This window comes from Mobula birostris, chromosome 1, assembly GCF_030028105.1.
Source record: "Mobula birostris isolate sMobBir1 chromosome 1, sMobBir1.hap1, whole genome shotgun sequence".
Lineage (NCBI taxonomy): Eukaryota > Metazoa > Chordata > Chondrichthyes > Myliobatiformes > Myliobatidae > Mobula > Mobula birostris.
In genome coordinates this window covers 131,035,347-131,053,111 of record NC_092370.1, presented here as the reverse complement: position 1 = coordinate 131,053,111, position 17,765 = coordinate 131,035,347, and the positions used below count along the sequence as shown (strand labels likewise).

The 17,765-nt window shown below is 43.4% G+C and overlaps 1 protein-coding gene across 1 annotated transcript in view; it reads right to left on the bottom strand.

The window, feature by feature from the left end:
* LOC140191644 (regulator of G-protein signaling 22-like) overlaps positions 1–17,765 on the bottom strand; it is a 151,057-nt gene that overhangs the window by 13,679 nt on the left and 119,613 nt on the right. The window contains exons 20-24 of the mRNA XM_072249277.1: positions 16,214–16,282; positions 15,114–15,275; positions 10,799–10,978; positions 7,810–7,974; positions 5,254–5,412 (exon numbers count right to left, since the gene is read on the bottom strand). Of these exons, the coding sequence (XP_072105378.1) occupies positions 5,254–5,412; positions 7,810–7,974; positions 10,799–10,978; positions 15,114–15,275; positions 16,214–16,282 (735 nt within the window). The remainder of the gene's footprint in view (positions 1–5,253; positions 5,413–7,809; positions 7,975–10,798; positions 10,979–15,113; positions 15,276–16,213; positions 16,283–17,765) is intronic.

Genomic DNA, 17,765 nt, shown 5'->3' with positions numbered 1-17,765 from the left:
TGAGCTTTTTCCCCTCCACCATCAGATTTCTGAATGGACAATGAACCCATGAATGTTACCTCACTATTTTTGCTCTCTTGTTGCACAATTTATTTATATATATAGTGTTATTCTCATTGCATTGACATGGAGAGGATGTTTCCTATAACGAGGGTGTCTTGGACCAGAGGGCACAGCCTCAGAATACAAGGATATCCCTTTAGAACAGAGATGAGAGAAATTACTTTAGCCAAAGGGCGGTGAATCTGTGGAATTTATTACCACAGATGGCTGTGGAGGCCAAGTCATTAGGTACATTTAAAGCAGAGGTTGATAGGTGGAACTAATGTTATGAGTTGCATATATTTCAATGCATTGTAAGAAAGGTGGTTGAGTTTAGGGCATGGATCAGCACGTGGAGTTATGACATTGTAGCCATGAGTGAGATTTAGTTACAGGAGGGGCAGGACTGGCAGCTCAATGTTCCAGGGTTCTGTTGTTTTAGAGTGATAGTGATTATAGGGGAGGGGTGGCATTATTAGTCCTGGAAAATGACACAGCAATGCTCAGACAAGACAGGCTGGAGAGCTCGTTTACTGAGGCTATATGGGTGGAACTGAGGAAGAAGAAAGGGATGACCACATTAATATGATTATATTCTAGACCACCCAACAGTCAGTGGGATTTAGAGGAGCAAATTTATAGAGAGGTCACAGCCTGTTGCAAGAGACATAAGGTTGTGATAGCAGGTGATTTTAACTTTCCACATATTAACTGGGATTCCCATATTGTAACAGGGCTGAAGGGGGTTGAATTCATCAAATGTGTCCAGGAAAGTTTCCGTCATCAATGTATAGAGATTCCAACTCGAGAGAGAGCGACACTAGTTCTCCTATTAGGCAATGAGACAAGGCAGATGATAGAACTTTGTGTAAGGGGAAAACTTTGCAACATAATTGCATTAGTTTCAAGATAATTATGGAGAAGGATAGATATGGTTGTCAGGTTGAGGTTATAAATTTGAGAAAGGCCAATTTTGATGGTCTCAGAAAGGATCTGACAAGTGTGGATTGGGACAGGCTGCTTTCTGTCAAAGGTGTGCTGGTAAGTGGGAGGCCTTCTTCAGAAATGAAATGTTGAAAATACCAAGCTTGTATGTGCCGGTCAGAATAAAAGGGAAGAATATGGAACCTTGGCTTTCGAGAGATATTGAGGCCCTGGTTAAGCACTTCATCTGCATAGGTGCATATCTCAGAAGGAGCAAATGAGGTACTTGATGAGTATAAGAAATACAAGAGAACACTTAAGAAGGAAATAGAGAGAACGAAAAGAAGACATGAGGTTGCTTTAGCAGATAGGGTGAGGGAGAATCCCAAGCGCCACCACAGATATTAAAAGCAAAAGGATAGCAAGGGACAAAATTGGTCCTCTGGAAGATCAGAGTGGTACTCTGTGCATGGAGTCAAAGAGATGGAGGCGATCTTAAATGGATTTTTTGCATCTGTATCTACTCAGGAAATGTCTATAGAAATGAGGCAAAACTGCAGTGAGGTCATAGACCATATACAAATTACAGAGGAGGAGGTATTTGCAGTCTTGAGGCAAATTAGGGTGCAGATTCCCCGGAGCCTGACAAGGTGTTTCCTCGGACACTGTGGGAACCTAGTACTGAAATTGTAGGGGCCTAGCAGAAATACTTAAAATGTTCTTAGTCATGGGTCAGGTGCCAGAGGACTGGAGGATAGCTAATGTTGTTCCATTGTATAAGAAAGGCTCTAAGAATAGGCTGGGAAATTACAGGCTGGAGAGCTTGCTGTAAGTAACTGGAAGGTATTCTAGGGGAACAAATATATGAGTATTTGGATAGACCTGGACTGACTAAGGATAGTCAGCGTGGTTTTGCGTTTGTTAGGTCGTGGCTAACCAATCTTATGAAGCTTTTAGGGGAAATTACCAGGGAAGTTGAAGGCTAGCTAATGGTGTTGTTTGCAGGCACTTCAGCAAGATCTTTGATAAGGTCCCACAGGGAGGGTTGGTCAAGAAAGTTCAGTCACTTGGCATTCAGGATGTGGTAGCAAATTGGATTAGACATTGGCTTCGTGGGATAAGTCAAAGAGTGGTTGCCTCTCTGACTGGAGGCCTGTGACTAGTGGTGTGCCGCAGGGATCAGGGCTGGTGCTGGGTCTGTTGTTGGCTGTCATCTATATCGATGATCGAAATGATATTGTAGTAAACTGGATCAGCAACTCTGCAGCTGACACCAAGATTGAGGGTGTAGTGAACAGCCAGGAAGACAATCATGGCTTGCAGTGGGATCTGAACCAGCTGAAAATATGGGCTGAAAAATGGCAGATTGAATTAGTGAAGACAAGTGTGAGGTGTTGCACTTTGGGAGGACAAACCAGGGTAGGACTTAAAAGGGTCAGCAGTAGGACACTGAACAGTGTGGTAGAACAGAGGGATCTGGGAATACAGATGCATAATTCCATGAAAGTGGCATCACAGCTAGGTAGCACCGTAAAGAAACGTTTTGGCACATTGGCCTTCATAAATAAAAGTACTGAATACAGGAGATGGGATGTTATGTTGAAGTTGTATAAGACATTGGTGAGGCCCAAGTTGGAGTATTGTTTGTAGTATTGCGGGCCTAATTGGTCACCTACGTACAGGAGAGATGTCAATAAGATTGAAAGAGTGCAGAGAAATTTTACAAGGATGTTGCCAGGACTTGAGGACCTGAGTTATGGGGAAAGTCAATCAGGTTTGGACTTTATTCCCTGGAGTGCAGGAGAATGAGAGGAGATTTGATAGAGGTATACAAAATTATGAGGAGTGTAGATAGGTTAAAGGTAAACAGGCTTTTTCCACTTACATTAGGTTGAGTGAAACTAGAAATAGAGGTCATGGGTTAAGGGTGAAAGGGGAACATGAGGGGGAACTACTTCCCTCAGGGGGTGGTGAGAGTGTGGATCAAGTGGCCAGCGGAAGTGGTGGATCTGGGTTCGAATTAAATAGTTAAGAGAAATTTGGATATATATATATATGGATGGGAGGGTATGGTGGGCTATGGTCCAGGTGCAGGTCAAAGGGACCAGGCAGATTAGGGTGCCTAATTTTTGTGTGTTGTAGTATTCTATGACCCTTACACTTTGAGATTCTGATTCTCGTCATCCATCTTGTCACCAACCTCATCCTCAATCTACTGTTTCCTTATTTTAAAAAAATCTCTTAGATCTCTAACCTCGGATGAAATGTCCTCAAACTGACACACTCGTAGCAGTATTAACTCTTGTCAGGCTGGGGAGCTGGAGGGGGTTATAGTGGGGTCTGAAGAACCCTTAAGCAGGGATAGACTGTTTCTATCCCTCCATTTATGCACCTCCTGCCATTATCATGATGGTCCACGCTAAGACATCTTGGACAGGCGGAACAAGTCAATAACATGAGTAAATCAGACTCTCAGAGTGGGCCAAGAGGTAGGCAGATGTAAAGATTGCTGGCCAGCATTCCCCAGGTTTAGGTAACTGAACTGAAAGCAGCCTTCTCTGGGAGATTAGGAGGCTGGAAGTAAGAATTTATGGTGCTGATTATTTCAATGCTCTTTGTTCAAAACTAAACCTTAGACAAAGTGAGATGCAATTACAACCATTTCCAGGTTGTTTTGTTTAACATTGAAGTTCAAGTCATCACACGTGTGCCTGATGCAGTTTCTATATCAGACTGCACTATCCAGGTATGGTTATCCCAAAAGTAATGATAGTCAGTGAGGTTTGATAGTGCCTATCGTGGAATGAGAGAGGATCTCGTTGAAACCTATTGCATATTGAAAGGCCTAGATACAGTGAATGTGCAGAGCATGTTTCCTACAGTGGGGGAAGTCTCAGACCAGAGGGCACAGGCTCAGAATAGAGGGATGTCCATTTAAAACAGACATGAGGAGGAATTTCTTCAGCCAGAGGGTGGTAAATCTATGCAATTTATTGTCACAGCCGGCTGTGGAGGTCAAGTCATTGGATATATTTAAAGCAGGGGTTGATAGGTTCTTGATTAGTAAAGATGGCTGGAGAATGGGACTGAGAGGGAAAATAAATTAGCCATGACTGAATGGCTAATTCTGCTCTTATGTCTTATGATCAGATACTTAGCTTCTATCCTTACTTCCAAGACCCTTGACCCAGCCATCCCTCCTGAGGCCATATTACTCTTATTTTCTGAACTTATGATCTCCTGAGACTTCCAGAGAAGACACTAATCTCCTTTTACCCCTGCCCACCAGCAACCTGTCAACACCCTCAAAAACCAAGCCCCTCTCAGGCTAGGGGCCACTGATGCAGCTCCTGTCCCTGGCGCAGCAATTTCCTTCTTGGTAGAGTGAAAAACCTCAACTGCAGACGTGGCTGAATGTTGTAGAGGCAGACCCACAGTGGAAAGATTGCTGGGACCCTTCCACATGAGTCCATGGTGCACCTGTAGCAGCAAACTCCAAGTTCTAGACCGGGCTCTCTTGCAGGATCTCTTGTGGTCTGAATCGAACAGAAGAGCTTCCCTCCCTCCCTCTTCGTCCTGTTGCAATCAGCAGCCTCTCAATTCATCCAAACCCATCTCCTCCCTCCACGCATTGCCCATGTATTCTGATTGCTTGCTGAAGCTTTCCATCACTTGGTAAGTATCAAGCCAATGAAATTATATTATTATATAACCCGAGCTCTGAAGTCTAGGTATGTGACATCACTGAGGATGTCTGGGCACCATGTCCTTCCTGTCAGCCTTAACCAGTCTGGCCATTCTCCACTGACCTTTCTCATTAGCAAGGTGTTTTTGCTCATAGAAATGCTGCTCACTGGATGTTTTTTGTTTTTCGCACTGTCCTCTGTAAGCTCCAGAGACTGGTGTTCATGAAAACCACAGGATCAGCAGTTTCTGAGATACTCAAACCACCCCGACTGGTACCAAAAATCTTTCCACAGTCAAAGTCACTTAGGTCACATTTCTTCCCCATTCTGAGGTTTAGTCAGAACAACAACTGAACCCCTTGACCATGTCTGCATGCTTTTATGCATTGAATTGCTGCCACACGATTGGCTAATTAGATATTTGCATTAATGTGCAGATGTACAGATGAACTTGATAAAGTGGCCACTGAGTGCAAATCTGAAATCCATCTGAAATCTTATAACGATGCCATTACATAACTGGGATTTCCCACAAATGATGCCCTATTCCCACTTCCCAGTAAGCATGTTAATTCTGTTGCTCTGTACAAAGATGTCTGACCTGTTGACTTTCTATTTCACTCTCGGACTTTATGATCCTGTGGTCCCTTTTAAATTTTCCACTTCTAGCTTTTACCGAGTGCTGGCTTCCACTGGACCGGCTGCTGATCCCCAAGTGACGTGGATGACCAATGTCCGCACTGCTCACGTCCCGACCGGACTGCAAAATGAAATACCAGTGTCATCACCAACGAGGCAATTTTTACAGAAACCAGTGAGAAATAACAACACGATAGGTTGAGCCGGCTAGAACTTTTCCCTTTGGAGTGAAGGAGGATGAATGGTGACCTGATAGAGATACACTGTACTCTACAAATTCTTAGGTACATACTGTGGCTAGGGTGCCTAAGACTTTTGCACAGTACTGTAATTGTCAACGTGAAGCGGAGGGTGAGTTTGTAAATCTGGTGGGAGCAATGGACGTTGGGAATGATGAAATTGGAGCACTGTGGGAAGAGCATGGGACAGTTGGCAGAGGAGTGCCAGGGGCCAGTGGGTGGTGCTGGTGCAGACACGCCCAGCCCTGAGACATCAGACAAGGTCATTTGGTTCCAAACAACTGGTTTATAGATCATTGCAGAAAGTCTCTCTGGTGCTTCCCGCTCCCTCCCCTCTGCCATGATTCGCCTCTCCGTGCCCCCTTCCACTCTCGGTCCACAACAGAGACCCATATCAGAATCAGGTTTATCTTCACTCACATATGCCATGAAATTTGCTATTTTGTAGCAGCAGCAGTACAGTGTAATGCATAAAATTACTATATTACTGTGTGCAAAAGTCTTAGGCACCCTAGCTATATATATGTGCCTAAGACTTTTATTCAGTACTATACAAAATGATAGATGAAGTAGCCAGCCAGAGACTTTTTTCTTGGGGAGAAATGGTTAACATGAGGGGGCATAATTTTAAAGTAATTAAAGGAAAGTATGGAGGATTTCAGAGGTAAGTTTTTTACATGGAGAGTGCTCAGTACATGCTGGGTGTGGTGGAAAAGGCAGATACATTAGGGACATTTAAGAAACACTTAGATAGCCATATGGATGATACAAAGCTGAAGCGTTACGTAGGAAGGAAGGGTTAGAATGAGGGTATGTTCTAATTGTCAGCTTTGTCCTGGAAAATGATTCCACTATGTTACAAGGTGGCTGTAGCTGGGGTAGCAAGAGTGTGGAGAGTAGGGTCTGTTAAGTTGTTCAGTTTCTTAGACATGCTGAGATCATCAATCCTTACTTTGTTGGGAGGTGAGGAAGCAACCTTCACAAATTTTGGAGATTGTGGACTTGTGCTGTGAGAAATATAGTTCGTGGACCCCAGGAACTCCTGGTCTCCATAGTGGCAACAGGTGGTGGTATCCCAGGGGATTATCTGTTTCCCGACCCCAGGACTAGGAATTGAGTTTAGATCCTAGAGAGTCTATTCTGCATTGGAAATTTTGGATTGAGGGAATGGGGTAGGAGAGGAAGCAGTCCAATGATGGGCAGTGAAGGAACTTCAATGTTCAAAGTTCAAAGTAATTTTATTATCAAAGTACATATATGTCACCATATACAACACTGAGATTCTTTTTCTTGTGGGCATATTCCATAAATCTATAGAATGATAACCATAACAGAATCAATGAAAGACTGCCCAACTAGGGCATTCAGTGTGCGGAAGACAACAAACTGTGCAAATACAAAAGAAGAAATAATAATAATAAATAAATAAGCAATAAATATCAAGAACATGAGACGAATAGTCCTTGAAAGTGAGTCCATTGGTTGAGGGAACATTTCAATAATGGGGCAAGTGAAGTTGGGTGAAGTTATCCCCTTTGGTTCCAGAGCTTGATGGTTGAGGATTTGGTGGTTTGGGAGGAAACATTACAGCTTTTCTTGACCCAAAGTGCTGGAAGAGGGCATAACTCTTCCATTCAGTATCCCTCACCTTCCTTTAGATGCTAGGTTCCACGAGACTCAGGAAACCTGGTGGCTAGGGTGAAATAGAACACCTAAAGGGTCTCGACTCGAAACGTTGACTGTACCTCGTCCTATAGATGCTGCCTGACCTGCTACGTTCCACCAGAATTTTGTGTATGACCCTTAGTGCTATTTGATTATAATGATACTGCATAAACTTATTTTCTTCTTGAAATAAGTAAGCCTTGTATTCATATAGTGCATTTGTTGTGATTTTGTTACTTGGGACAAGAGGAGCCTAGTTCGTTTGTATATTAGGAAATATGATAGCTTGTGCACAGCAACATTTGACAAAGACATTTGTTTTTAATACTTTGAGGGGTGGTGTTGACCAGGACCTCAGAGACAACTATCTAATCTTCATAACAATTCAATAAGCTTGTTGGTATTTATTGGAGCAAAATAGGAATTCTGTTTCATCAGGAAAAAGTGTTCGAATTGGCTTATTAAATAAACTTTGAATGCTCTGGGTGTGGGTTGGCTGCCCACCTCCTGCCCTGTCACTACTCAGATGTGACAGCAGAGTTTAGAGTCAGCTCTGAGACTAAAGATCTTGGCATCAGACCCAGACTGAACCCACTTTCTGTACTTAAAATTACCTCCATCTTCTCAGCTGAGCTCTCGTCCATTGGGAGTCCTTTCTGTTTATCCTGTTCACTCATTTCTTTTTGCTCCATAACAGGCAGGATGGCATCGAGATCAAGTCTCTTTCTGAACTCAGAGAACGCTGGCCACAGTTGGAATAGAACATTAAAAACCGCCATCTATGGAATAAAACTTCATTAGCTTTGTGCTCTCCATGTTCCCAGACAAATGATTTAAATACACACTTTAAAATACTATATTATCAATTGAACCCCTTGAAACCAGTGAAACTTTCCAGTGAACAGAATGTCAGAGAAAAAAACAGTACATCTAAAATACATCTAAAGTCTGAAAGTCCTGAGTCAATATGGAAGATTGAAACCCAAAGGTCAATTAGAAACCTAGAATTTGAGGCCCAAGGCCAGAACCATGAGTCTGTGAATCTCTGCAAGTCCGCTGGGGAAGCTGAAGGCCCAGTGTCCATGAATCATGAGTCTGCTGGGGACTGGAGGCCGAAGGCGGCCTACCCTGAGATTAGAGACTGTGTACGTACATTGGGAGGGAGGAATAAGACCATAAGACCATAAGACAAAGGAGCAGAAGTCGGCCATTCGGCCCATCAAGTCTGCTCCGCCATTTTATCATGAGCTGATCCATTCTCCCATTTAGTCCCACTCCCACGCCTTCTCACCATAACCTTTGATGCCCTGGCTACTCATATACCTATCAATCTCTGCCTTTAATACACCCAACGACTTGGCCTCCACTGCTGCCCGTGGCAACAAATTCCATAGGTTCACCACCCTCTGACTAAAAAAAATTTCTTCGCATTTCTGTTCTGAATGGGCGCCCTCAATCCTTAAGTCATGCCCTCTCGTACTAGACTCCCTCATCATGGGAAATAACTTTACCACATCCACTCTGTCCATGCCTTTCAACATTTGAAATGTGTCTATGAGGTCCCCCCTCATTCTTCTAAACTCCAAGGAATACAGTCCAAAGGCGGACAAACGTTCCTCATATGTTAATCCTCTCATTCCCGGAATCATTCTAGTGAATCTTCTCTGTACCCTCTCCAACGTCCGCACATCCTTTCTTAAATAAGGAGACCAAAACTGCCCACAGTACTCCAAGTGAGGTCTCACCAGCGCCTTATGGAGATTGTTTTGCTGCTGTTGTTGTTACGTTGCTTTATATGTTCTGTCGAACATTGTGGACATGCTTTGTTGGCGCGACTTGTGGGCTGCCCCCAGCACATCCTCAGATTGTGTTGGTTGTTCACACAAATGACACATTTCACTCTATGTTTCCATGTACCTGTGATAAATCAATCTGAATCTGAATCAGGGAGTGGAGCAGTGAGATTGTGAGATGTGTATTTAAACATGTTGCAGTCTTCTGTATCTGCTGATCAATAAAATGAAAATCAAAGAAACTGCAGATGCTGGGAAGCTGAAATAAAAACCGAAAGTGCTGGAAAACTCAGCTGGTCAGGCAGCATCAGAGAGGAAACAGTCAACATTTTCAGTCTGAGCTTTGCTAGAGGTGAGAAAGCAAGTTAGGCTTTTTAAAACTTTATTCATTACTTATAGGAATAGACCATACAATACTTTTCATTCTTGCGTTCATAGACAATGTGTTATGTTGTGTTCTATTACATTTGTTAAAATGGATAGGACTGTTGTCATTCATGTGGGTGAATGGGGGTGGTATACTACTACAGTAACTGAGGGGCTTCCTCACCCAACCTGGCCCCTCCATGTCCAGTAGCGGAAGAACCCTATAATGTGGTCCTTCCCCACTGAACTTCAGTGAGTCCCTCAGCACGTACTCCTGCAGCCTGGAATGTGCCAGTTAGCAGCACTCCTCCACGGACATCTCGATGCGCCGGCAGGCCTGAAGGTGTCTTTCACTTTTCTGTGTGTCCCTGGGAACAGCCCGTAGATCGGAGAGTCCTCTGTCATGCAGCTGCTCGGGATGAAACGTGACCCAGGCCCTTTCATCCTTTTCCATGTCCTCTTTGCAAACCTACAGTCCTCAAAGAGGTGAGCTAAATTCTCATCCTCCCAGGAGCAGCGCACGATGGGAATGATGGAGGCAGGAAGTAACCTAGTGGGAGGGCCTGTCTCACTGCCTGTCACTAAGTTAACAAATTTCACAACACATGCCGGTGATAATAAACCTGATTCTGATTCTGCCAGCCAAGCAAGGTCTTGGTGCCTGGTGACGAGGCATTCTGCCAAATGGTATGGACAGACTGCTCAGGGAACCACCCCACAAGTGTCCATCAAAGTGAGTTAGTTTTCAGTAGGAGAGGGATATGCAGAACAAAAGGGAATGTTTGAGACAGGATGAATCACCATCACGCTAACCAACACATTAAAATTCTTGGTACGTATGACAATTTGTTATTGGTAAGGTGACGGGATCTGTCTGGCAAGCTAAATTAACCTACACCCTCTCTTCCTTGGTTCTGATGGAGGGTCGCAGAAACAAGATATTGAATGTTTCCCCTTCCACAGATGCTGCCCGACCTGCTGAGCTTTCCCAGTATTTTCTATTTTTCTATTCGTACCTAGTTACTTAGGTGCTGAAACAAAACATTTTATCCCTAAGAATCTCATGGAGTCAAAGTCAAAGTAAATTTATTATGAAAGTGCATATATGTCACCATCTACCACCCTGAATTCATTTCCTTGTAGGCATATACAGGAAATTTTAAAAATTAAGTGAAATTTTTGAAAAGTTATACATGCTATTGTATTTTTTATATTTCCTGTAAATGGCTGCAAGAAAGTGAACCTCAAGATAATATAAGCTGTCTTGGATTATAAATTTGACCTCCCACACAAAAAATGTAGTGCATTACTGCATTAGCGATTGGTAGTTGAGATTGATCAAAAATCATGCAGTTTAATAATTGTCCAGCTTTCCCATCACCTTGTCCCAAGGAAACTATTGATAATGCACACAAAACGCACTGGCCTCCCTCACCTTACATACCTGTGCTTCTCTGAAGATGTATGGACCCTGTTCATGCCTCTGGCTGATAATCTTCTGTGCGTACTCTAGTGGAATGTCAATCTGCACAGCTGGTGGAATGCTGGAGTTGATGAAGCAATTAATGATGACAGAGATCTTATTCTGAATCATTTCCTCACTAGCATGAGAATGACACAGGTCCTGAGAAAATAAGCAGAGAAAAGGTTTGAGTTCTCTTTATTCTGATTAAGAAGCAGAAGTCTACACACATCTGAGGTGCCAGACATTGACCTTTGGAACAAGAGTCCAAGCATTTACCTCAGAATCAGGTTTATTATTATGGACATGTTGTAAATTTGTTGTTTTGTGACAGCACTACAGTGCAATACATAAATTATAGTTTACCTCCTGTGCCTAATAAAGTGGCCACTAGTGTATGTTCGTGGTCTTCTCTTCCGCCCATCAGAGATATTTGGTGAGGTAATGTTCATGGGTTTATTGTCCATTCAGAAATCTGATGGCGGAGGGGCAGAAGCAGTTTCTAAAATATTGAGTGCTTGTCTTCAGGCTCCTGTAACCCCTCCCTGATGGCGGTAAAGAGAAGAGGGCGTGTTCTGGGTATGGGGATTCTTAATGGTGGAAGGTACCTTATTGAGGCATCGCTTTTTGAAAATGTCCCCAATGGTGTCACTTGTCCTTTTTTTTGTTGTTGGTCTAAATACTAAAACCTTCAACCTAGATGTAGGACTATCGTTAGCACGTGTGTTGCAGAAACTCAACAGGATAACTCAGCAATACCTTCTCAAGGAAAACCCATGGATGGGCACTAAGGATGAATTCCCAATGTTAGGGATTATTCCAGACTTATGGAATGATGAGAATATAACAGATATATTCATTGACGACATCACCATTATGAAGCAGCTGTGTACATACATCTATCGATGCTTCTGGACACATCTTCAGTGATGTTCCTGGAATCATCGGGTGTTTCGGGTCTTTCAACATCATACAATCTCCTCCAGGTGACCCAGCTGGGGCTGATCAGACCCCAGCTTGTGTCCAGATGGCTAGCTACTTATGACTCCATGGCTCCCCTCTTTTGAGCCACAGCCATCTTGAGGCCCTCTCTGCCGCATCGGTGGTACTGCGGATGGCTCTCCTCTTCCTCTCTCCCTTGATGCCCAAAATACTGAAGGCTCTAGCTAAAGAACAGGCTACGAATCCCCTACAACCAACCTCCACTGGGAGACACCTCGCTCTCCATCCAGCCTGCTGACAGTTGCTGACCATTCTCTCTAGCCATGAACATGCTCACTAAGCCTGCTGAACCGGAGTGGAGAGGCCCCAGAATGAATTCCGCTCAACGGCAACCACTAATCAGGGCATTCATGGATGACCTCACAGTCACCACAGAATCAGTCCCAGGCTGCCAGAGGATTCTGCAAGGGCTCGAAAAGCTGGTGGAGTGGGCCCGGATGCATTTCAAACCCGCCAAATCAAGATCGATGGTGCTGAGGAAAGGGAAGGTGGAGAACAAGTTCCGGTTCAGCATCACATCTATGTGAGGGCAAATCAGAAGCCATGGCTGACAGCAGAGGTCCGGCCACGGTTGAGAGAACGGGATGCTGCCTTCAGCTCAGAGGACAAGACAGCCCTTGGGTCAAGGGCAGTGCTTTCCTGCATGAGCAGGAAGGCAAAATAGGGTCATTCACAGAAAATATATAGCTGTTTCTGTGACACCAGACACATGAGGCACATATGGCAGGGGATTCAGACCATAACAGACTACAAGTCCATCCTGCGTGTCAACGACAGCATCACTTTTCTTCCTGAAAGGCTAAATGTGCTTTATGCTCAGTTTGATGCACTGAATGCTGTGCTGGCGAGGAAGGCCCCCCCTTTCCCCCCGAAGAGCAGGCAGTCTGTCTGGCCACAGCTGACATCAGGAAGACCCTAGCCATGGTCAACCTATGTACAGCTGTGGGGCCTGATAACATACCTGGTCAGGAGCTGAGGGATTGAGCCCAGTTAACAGAGGTTCTAACAGACAACTTCAACATCTCTCTGGAACAGTCTACTGACCCCTCAGGCTTGAAAGTGGCTACCGTCATCTCGGGGGCACCAGTAACATGCCTCAGTGACTACCGTCCAGTGGCACTGACTCAACAGTAATGAAGTGCTTTGAGTGGCTGGTTATGGATCACATTAAATCCCATCTTCCTGCTAGATTGGACTCTTTCCTGTTTGCTTGTCACTCAAATCGGTCCATTGATGATGCCCTAGCCTCTGCACTTCACTCCATCCTGTCCCACCTGGAAAATGGTGCCTCATATGCCAGGATGCAGATTATTGACTTCAGTTCAGCATTTAATACGATCATCCTGCAGAAACTGGTGGATAAACTGTCCTATTTAGGTCTCAACACTTCTCTCTGTAACTGAATCCTGGATTCCTTGACAGAAAGACCACAGTCACTCTGCGTTGGCAGAAACATCTCTAGCTATATCATGCTGAGCACTGTCTCTCTGTAGGGCTGCACGCTCAGCCCACTGCTGATGCATGACTGCACTGCTGGATCCAGTTCAAACCCAATCATCAAGTTCACTGATGATACGACAGCGACGATGAGATGGCGTACAGATGAGGCAGAGCAGCTGGTAGAATGGTGCAGGCACTACAACTTGAGTCTCCACGTGGACAAGACCAAAGAGATGACTGTGGACTTTAGGAAGATGTAGGCTGACCACTCCTCACTGCACGTACACAGATCCTCCATGGAGAGAGTTGGGAGCATCAAGTTTCTAGGCGTGATCATAATGGACGATCTCATCTAGTCCCTCAACACCTGCTCTTTAGTCAAGAAAGCACAGCAGCATCTCCACCTCCTGAGGAGAATGAGGTGAATGAGGCTCTTCCCTCCACCCCTTCCAATTTTTACAGGAGCACCATCGAGCGTGTCCTGATCAGCTGCATCACCATCTGGTGTGGGCTTACAAGTCACCTGACCGGACATCCCTACAAATGATAGTGAGAACTGCTGAAATAATCATCGGGGTCACTCGTCTACCCATCGAAGGTATTTATCAGGAATGCTACATACACAGGGCCCTTAGCCTTGTCAATGATTCCTACCATCCGTCCAAAAATCCCTTTGACCCTCTACCATTAGACAAGAGAGACCATAGTATTAAGACAACAACTAATAGGATGGGAAACAGCTTCCACCCCAGGGCTGTAAGACTACTGAACTCCCTGTCGCCACCCAGATCTCATCATGCATGGTGCCAGTAGCATTATGCAGTTTACTTTTTTACTTGATTCATAAATGCACTTTATTATTTGTTAATTTATTAGTGGTAATATTATTTTACCTGTTATGTGTATGAGTTATATGTACTGTATTGTGCACCTTGGTCCAGGGGAACGTTGCTCTGTTTGGTGGTACACCTGTGTACAGGTGAATGCCAATGAACTTGAACATAAATCAAGCAAGAACCAATCTCAATGTAAATTGTAAACAATCATCAGTTTGAAGTTTCAAGAGCATCTTTGCAAACAGTACTGTCTACAAAGCACAGGCTGCTGGCCCAAATCGGGATGCTGGCTGCTCAAGAGATATAGTTTGCAAAGTGAAGTGACCATGAGACATTCTCTTATCCATCATCCAAAGGTAAATCAATGGGGTTATGTTAATTGTTCTGCACCAAATCAGGCGTCATGGCCTGAATTATTTTTCACCATTGTGACAAAGTTAAGGAAGTTGGCAGTCAAGATTAATATTGTCACTTGGCACATCACATGGTCATATATATTAATCAATAGTTGGGATAGTTGTGTACTTGGTCAGACCTGACATTAATTTTGGGTGTCTGGGATCTCTGTCCCCAGAAGCTTTTAGACCATCTGTCTGAATTACTTTATCCCTGCAAAGGTGTTTGAACATTCGGAGGTATCTTCCATTGTAGATATGTAATTGAAAGAAAGATTGTCAACGCAATAATATGGAAGTAAACGATGTCATTGTAACGATTGAAAATGTACTGAATCACCTGTTGTTACCTTTGATCTTAAAGGTATAAATATGTGATGTAGTTTGAGTTTGCAAGACTCAACTAACAGGTCTCCAGGAAAACGGCAGCTTGTCGTGATGAATAAAAAACTTCCATCACCAGCTTCATTGTCTCTCTGGTGATTTAGATCACAGTCATAACACCACATCTCAAATAAGTTAAGTAACAATGTTCTCACTGTGATTCAATATCTGACTCATTTGAAAGCAGTTATTCTTACTTAACCATTTTAATCTGACTTCATGATCTTCTGTTTAATTTACCTTGTACTTTTGAACCTCAAGCCAAAACACCATGTTATTCTCCATCAGCTCTCCTTTTGTTGACACGAACTTCTGAAATTGTAGAGCCGTCACTGGGTTTAACAATGCTTTACGGAATGCAATGATTTCTTTCGATGAGATGGTCCATCTGTTGGTCATGCGCTGTGGGAAACAAGTGGTCATTGTTGTTTATAGGACATAGGAGCAGAATTAGGCCATTCACCCCACCAAGTCTGATCTGCCATTATTAGCCTTCACAACTCCATTCTCCTGCCTTCACCCTGTAACCTTTGACACCCTGACTAATCAAGAACCAATCAACCTCCACTTTAAATATACCCAATAACTTGGCTTTCACAGCTTCACCTCTTTCTTGCTAAAGAAATCCCTTCTTATCTCTGTTCTAAAGGGACGTGCTTGTATTCTGAGGTGTGCCCTCTGGTCCTGGACACACCCCCTCCTAATATAGGAAACATACTCTCCTCATCCACACTATCTAGGCCCTTATGACATTCTATAGGTTTCAATGAGATACCCGCCCCCCATTCTTCTAAATTCCAGTTAGTACAGACGCAGAGCCATCAAACGCTCCTCAAACATTAACTCTTTCATTCCCCGAATCATTCTTGCAGACCTTCTCTAGACCCTGTCCAATGCCAGCACATTTTTTCTTAGATAAAGTGCCCAAATTTGTTCACAATTATGTCAACTGGCTCTCAAAAAGTATTTCTAGTGTCAATAGTTATTCATGAAAAAAAAGTTAGATCATTTTGCAAAAAAAGCTCTATTCCTCTCATAAACGCAAGAGATTCTGCAGATGCTGGAATTCCAGAAGCAACACACTCAAAATGGAGAGAAATAAGCACTCAGTGATTGTTGAGACCATCTCAGCCCCAAGCATTGTCTGTTTATTCCTCTCCATTATTTGCTGTCTGACCTGCAGAGTTCCTCCAGCATTTTGTGTGTTATTCTATTCATCTCAATGATTTCTTTCCATATCTCCAATTCTCTCCATTTCCAAAGATCACACTTTGAAGATACAGATATAATGATGACTCACACGATGTGCCACATACTGCATTTCAGGTACAAGAGCTCACCTTCATTAGTTCCCGCTTCTTCTTACTTTTGATTAACATCTGGTCCTCTACCACATCTTCCATTTGTATCTAGAGTTTAGATACCAAAAATAAAACTTCAGGGTATGTAGTTACAACACAATCTTAAAAATGATTAGATGCATTTTTCTAAACACTATGTACACTGTTTTTAGCGCATAAGACAGGATCAGAATTAGGCCATTCGGCCCATCTGGTCATGGTGGAATTATTATTCCCTATCAACCCCATTCTCCTGCCTTTTCCCTATAAACTTTAACGCCGTTACAAATCAAGAACCTATCAACCTTTGCTTTAAATATACCCAATAACTTGGCCTCCACAGCTGTCTGTGGCAATAGATTCCATAGATTCACCACCCTCTGGCTGAAGAAATTTTTCCTCATCTCTGTTCTGAAGGGACATCCTTCTGATGCTGTGCCCTCTGGCCCTGGACTCTCCCACTCCTGGAAACATCCTCTCCACGTCCACTTATTCTAGGCCTTTCAATATTCAATAAGTTACAATGAGATTTTTCCCTCAAACTTAGTGAGAACCATCAAATATTCCTCATATATTAACCCTTTCCACCTCAGGATCAATTCTTTAAGTCTCCTCTGGACTGTCTCCATCACCAGCTCATCCTTCCTCAGATATGGGGCCCAAAACAGTTCACAACCTTCCAAATGTAATCTGACTAACACTGCAGCATTACAGCCCTGCTTTTGTATTCTAGTCCTCTTGAAATGAATGCTAGTATTGCATTTGCCTTCTTTACTACCAACTCACCCTACAAGGGAATCTTACATTAGGACTCCCAAGTCCCTTTGCACCTCTAATTTCCACTTTCTCTCCCCATTTAGAAAATAGTCTATGACTTTATTCCTTCTACCAAAGTGCATGACCATACACAGGGCCCTTCGCATTGTCAATAATCCCTTCCATCCATCCAACTATCTCTTTGCCCTCTACCATCAGGCAGGAGGTACTGTAGCATTAGGACAAGGACCGTTAGAATGGGAAACAGCTTCTTCCCCTCGGCCGTGAGATATCTGAACTCCCTGCCACCACCCAGGTCTCATCATGTACAAAGCACTAGTAGCATTTTATTGTTTACTTTTTGACTTGTGTCCAAGTTCAAAGTAAATTTTATTATCAAAGTACATATGTGTCACCATGTACAACCCTGGGATTCATTTTCCTGTGGACATACTCAACAAACCAATACAGGATCAATGAAAGATCAGCCAGAGTGCAGAAGATAACAAACTGTGCAAAAAATAATAAGAACATGAGATAAAGAGTCCTTAAAGTGAGATCATTGGTTGTGGGAACATTTCAATGATGAGCAAGTGAGTGTAGTTATCCCCTTCTATTCAAGAGCCTGATGGTTGAGGGGTAGTAACTGCTCTTGAGCCTGGTGGTGCGAGGTATGAGGCACTTGTCCCTTCTACCTGATGGCAACAGAGAGAAGAGTATTCATAAACGCACCCTAGTATTTGTTAATTTATTTGTGTTCATATTACTTTATATGTTGTGTGTGAGGAATGTGTAC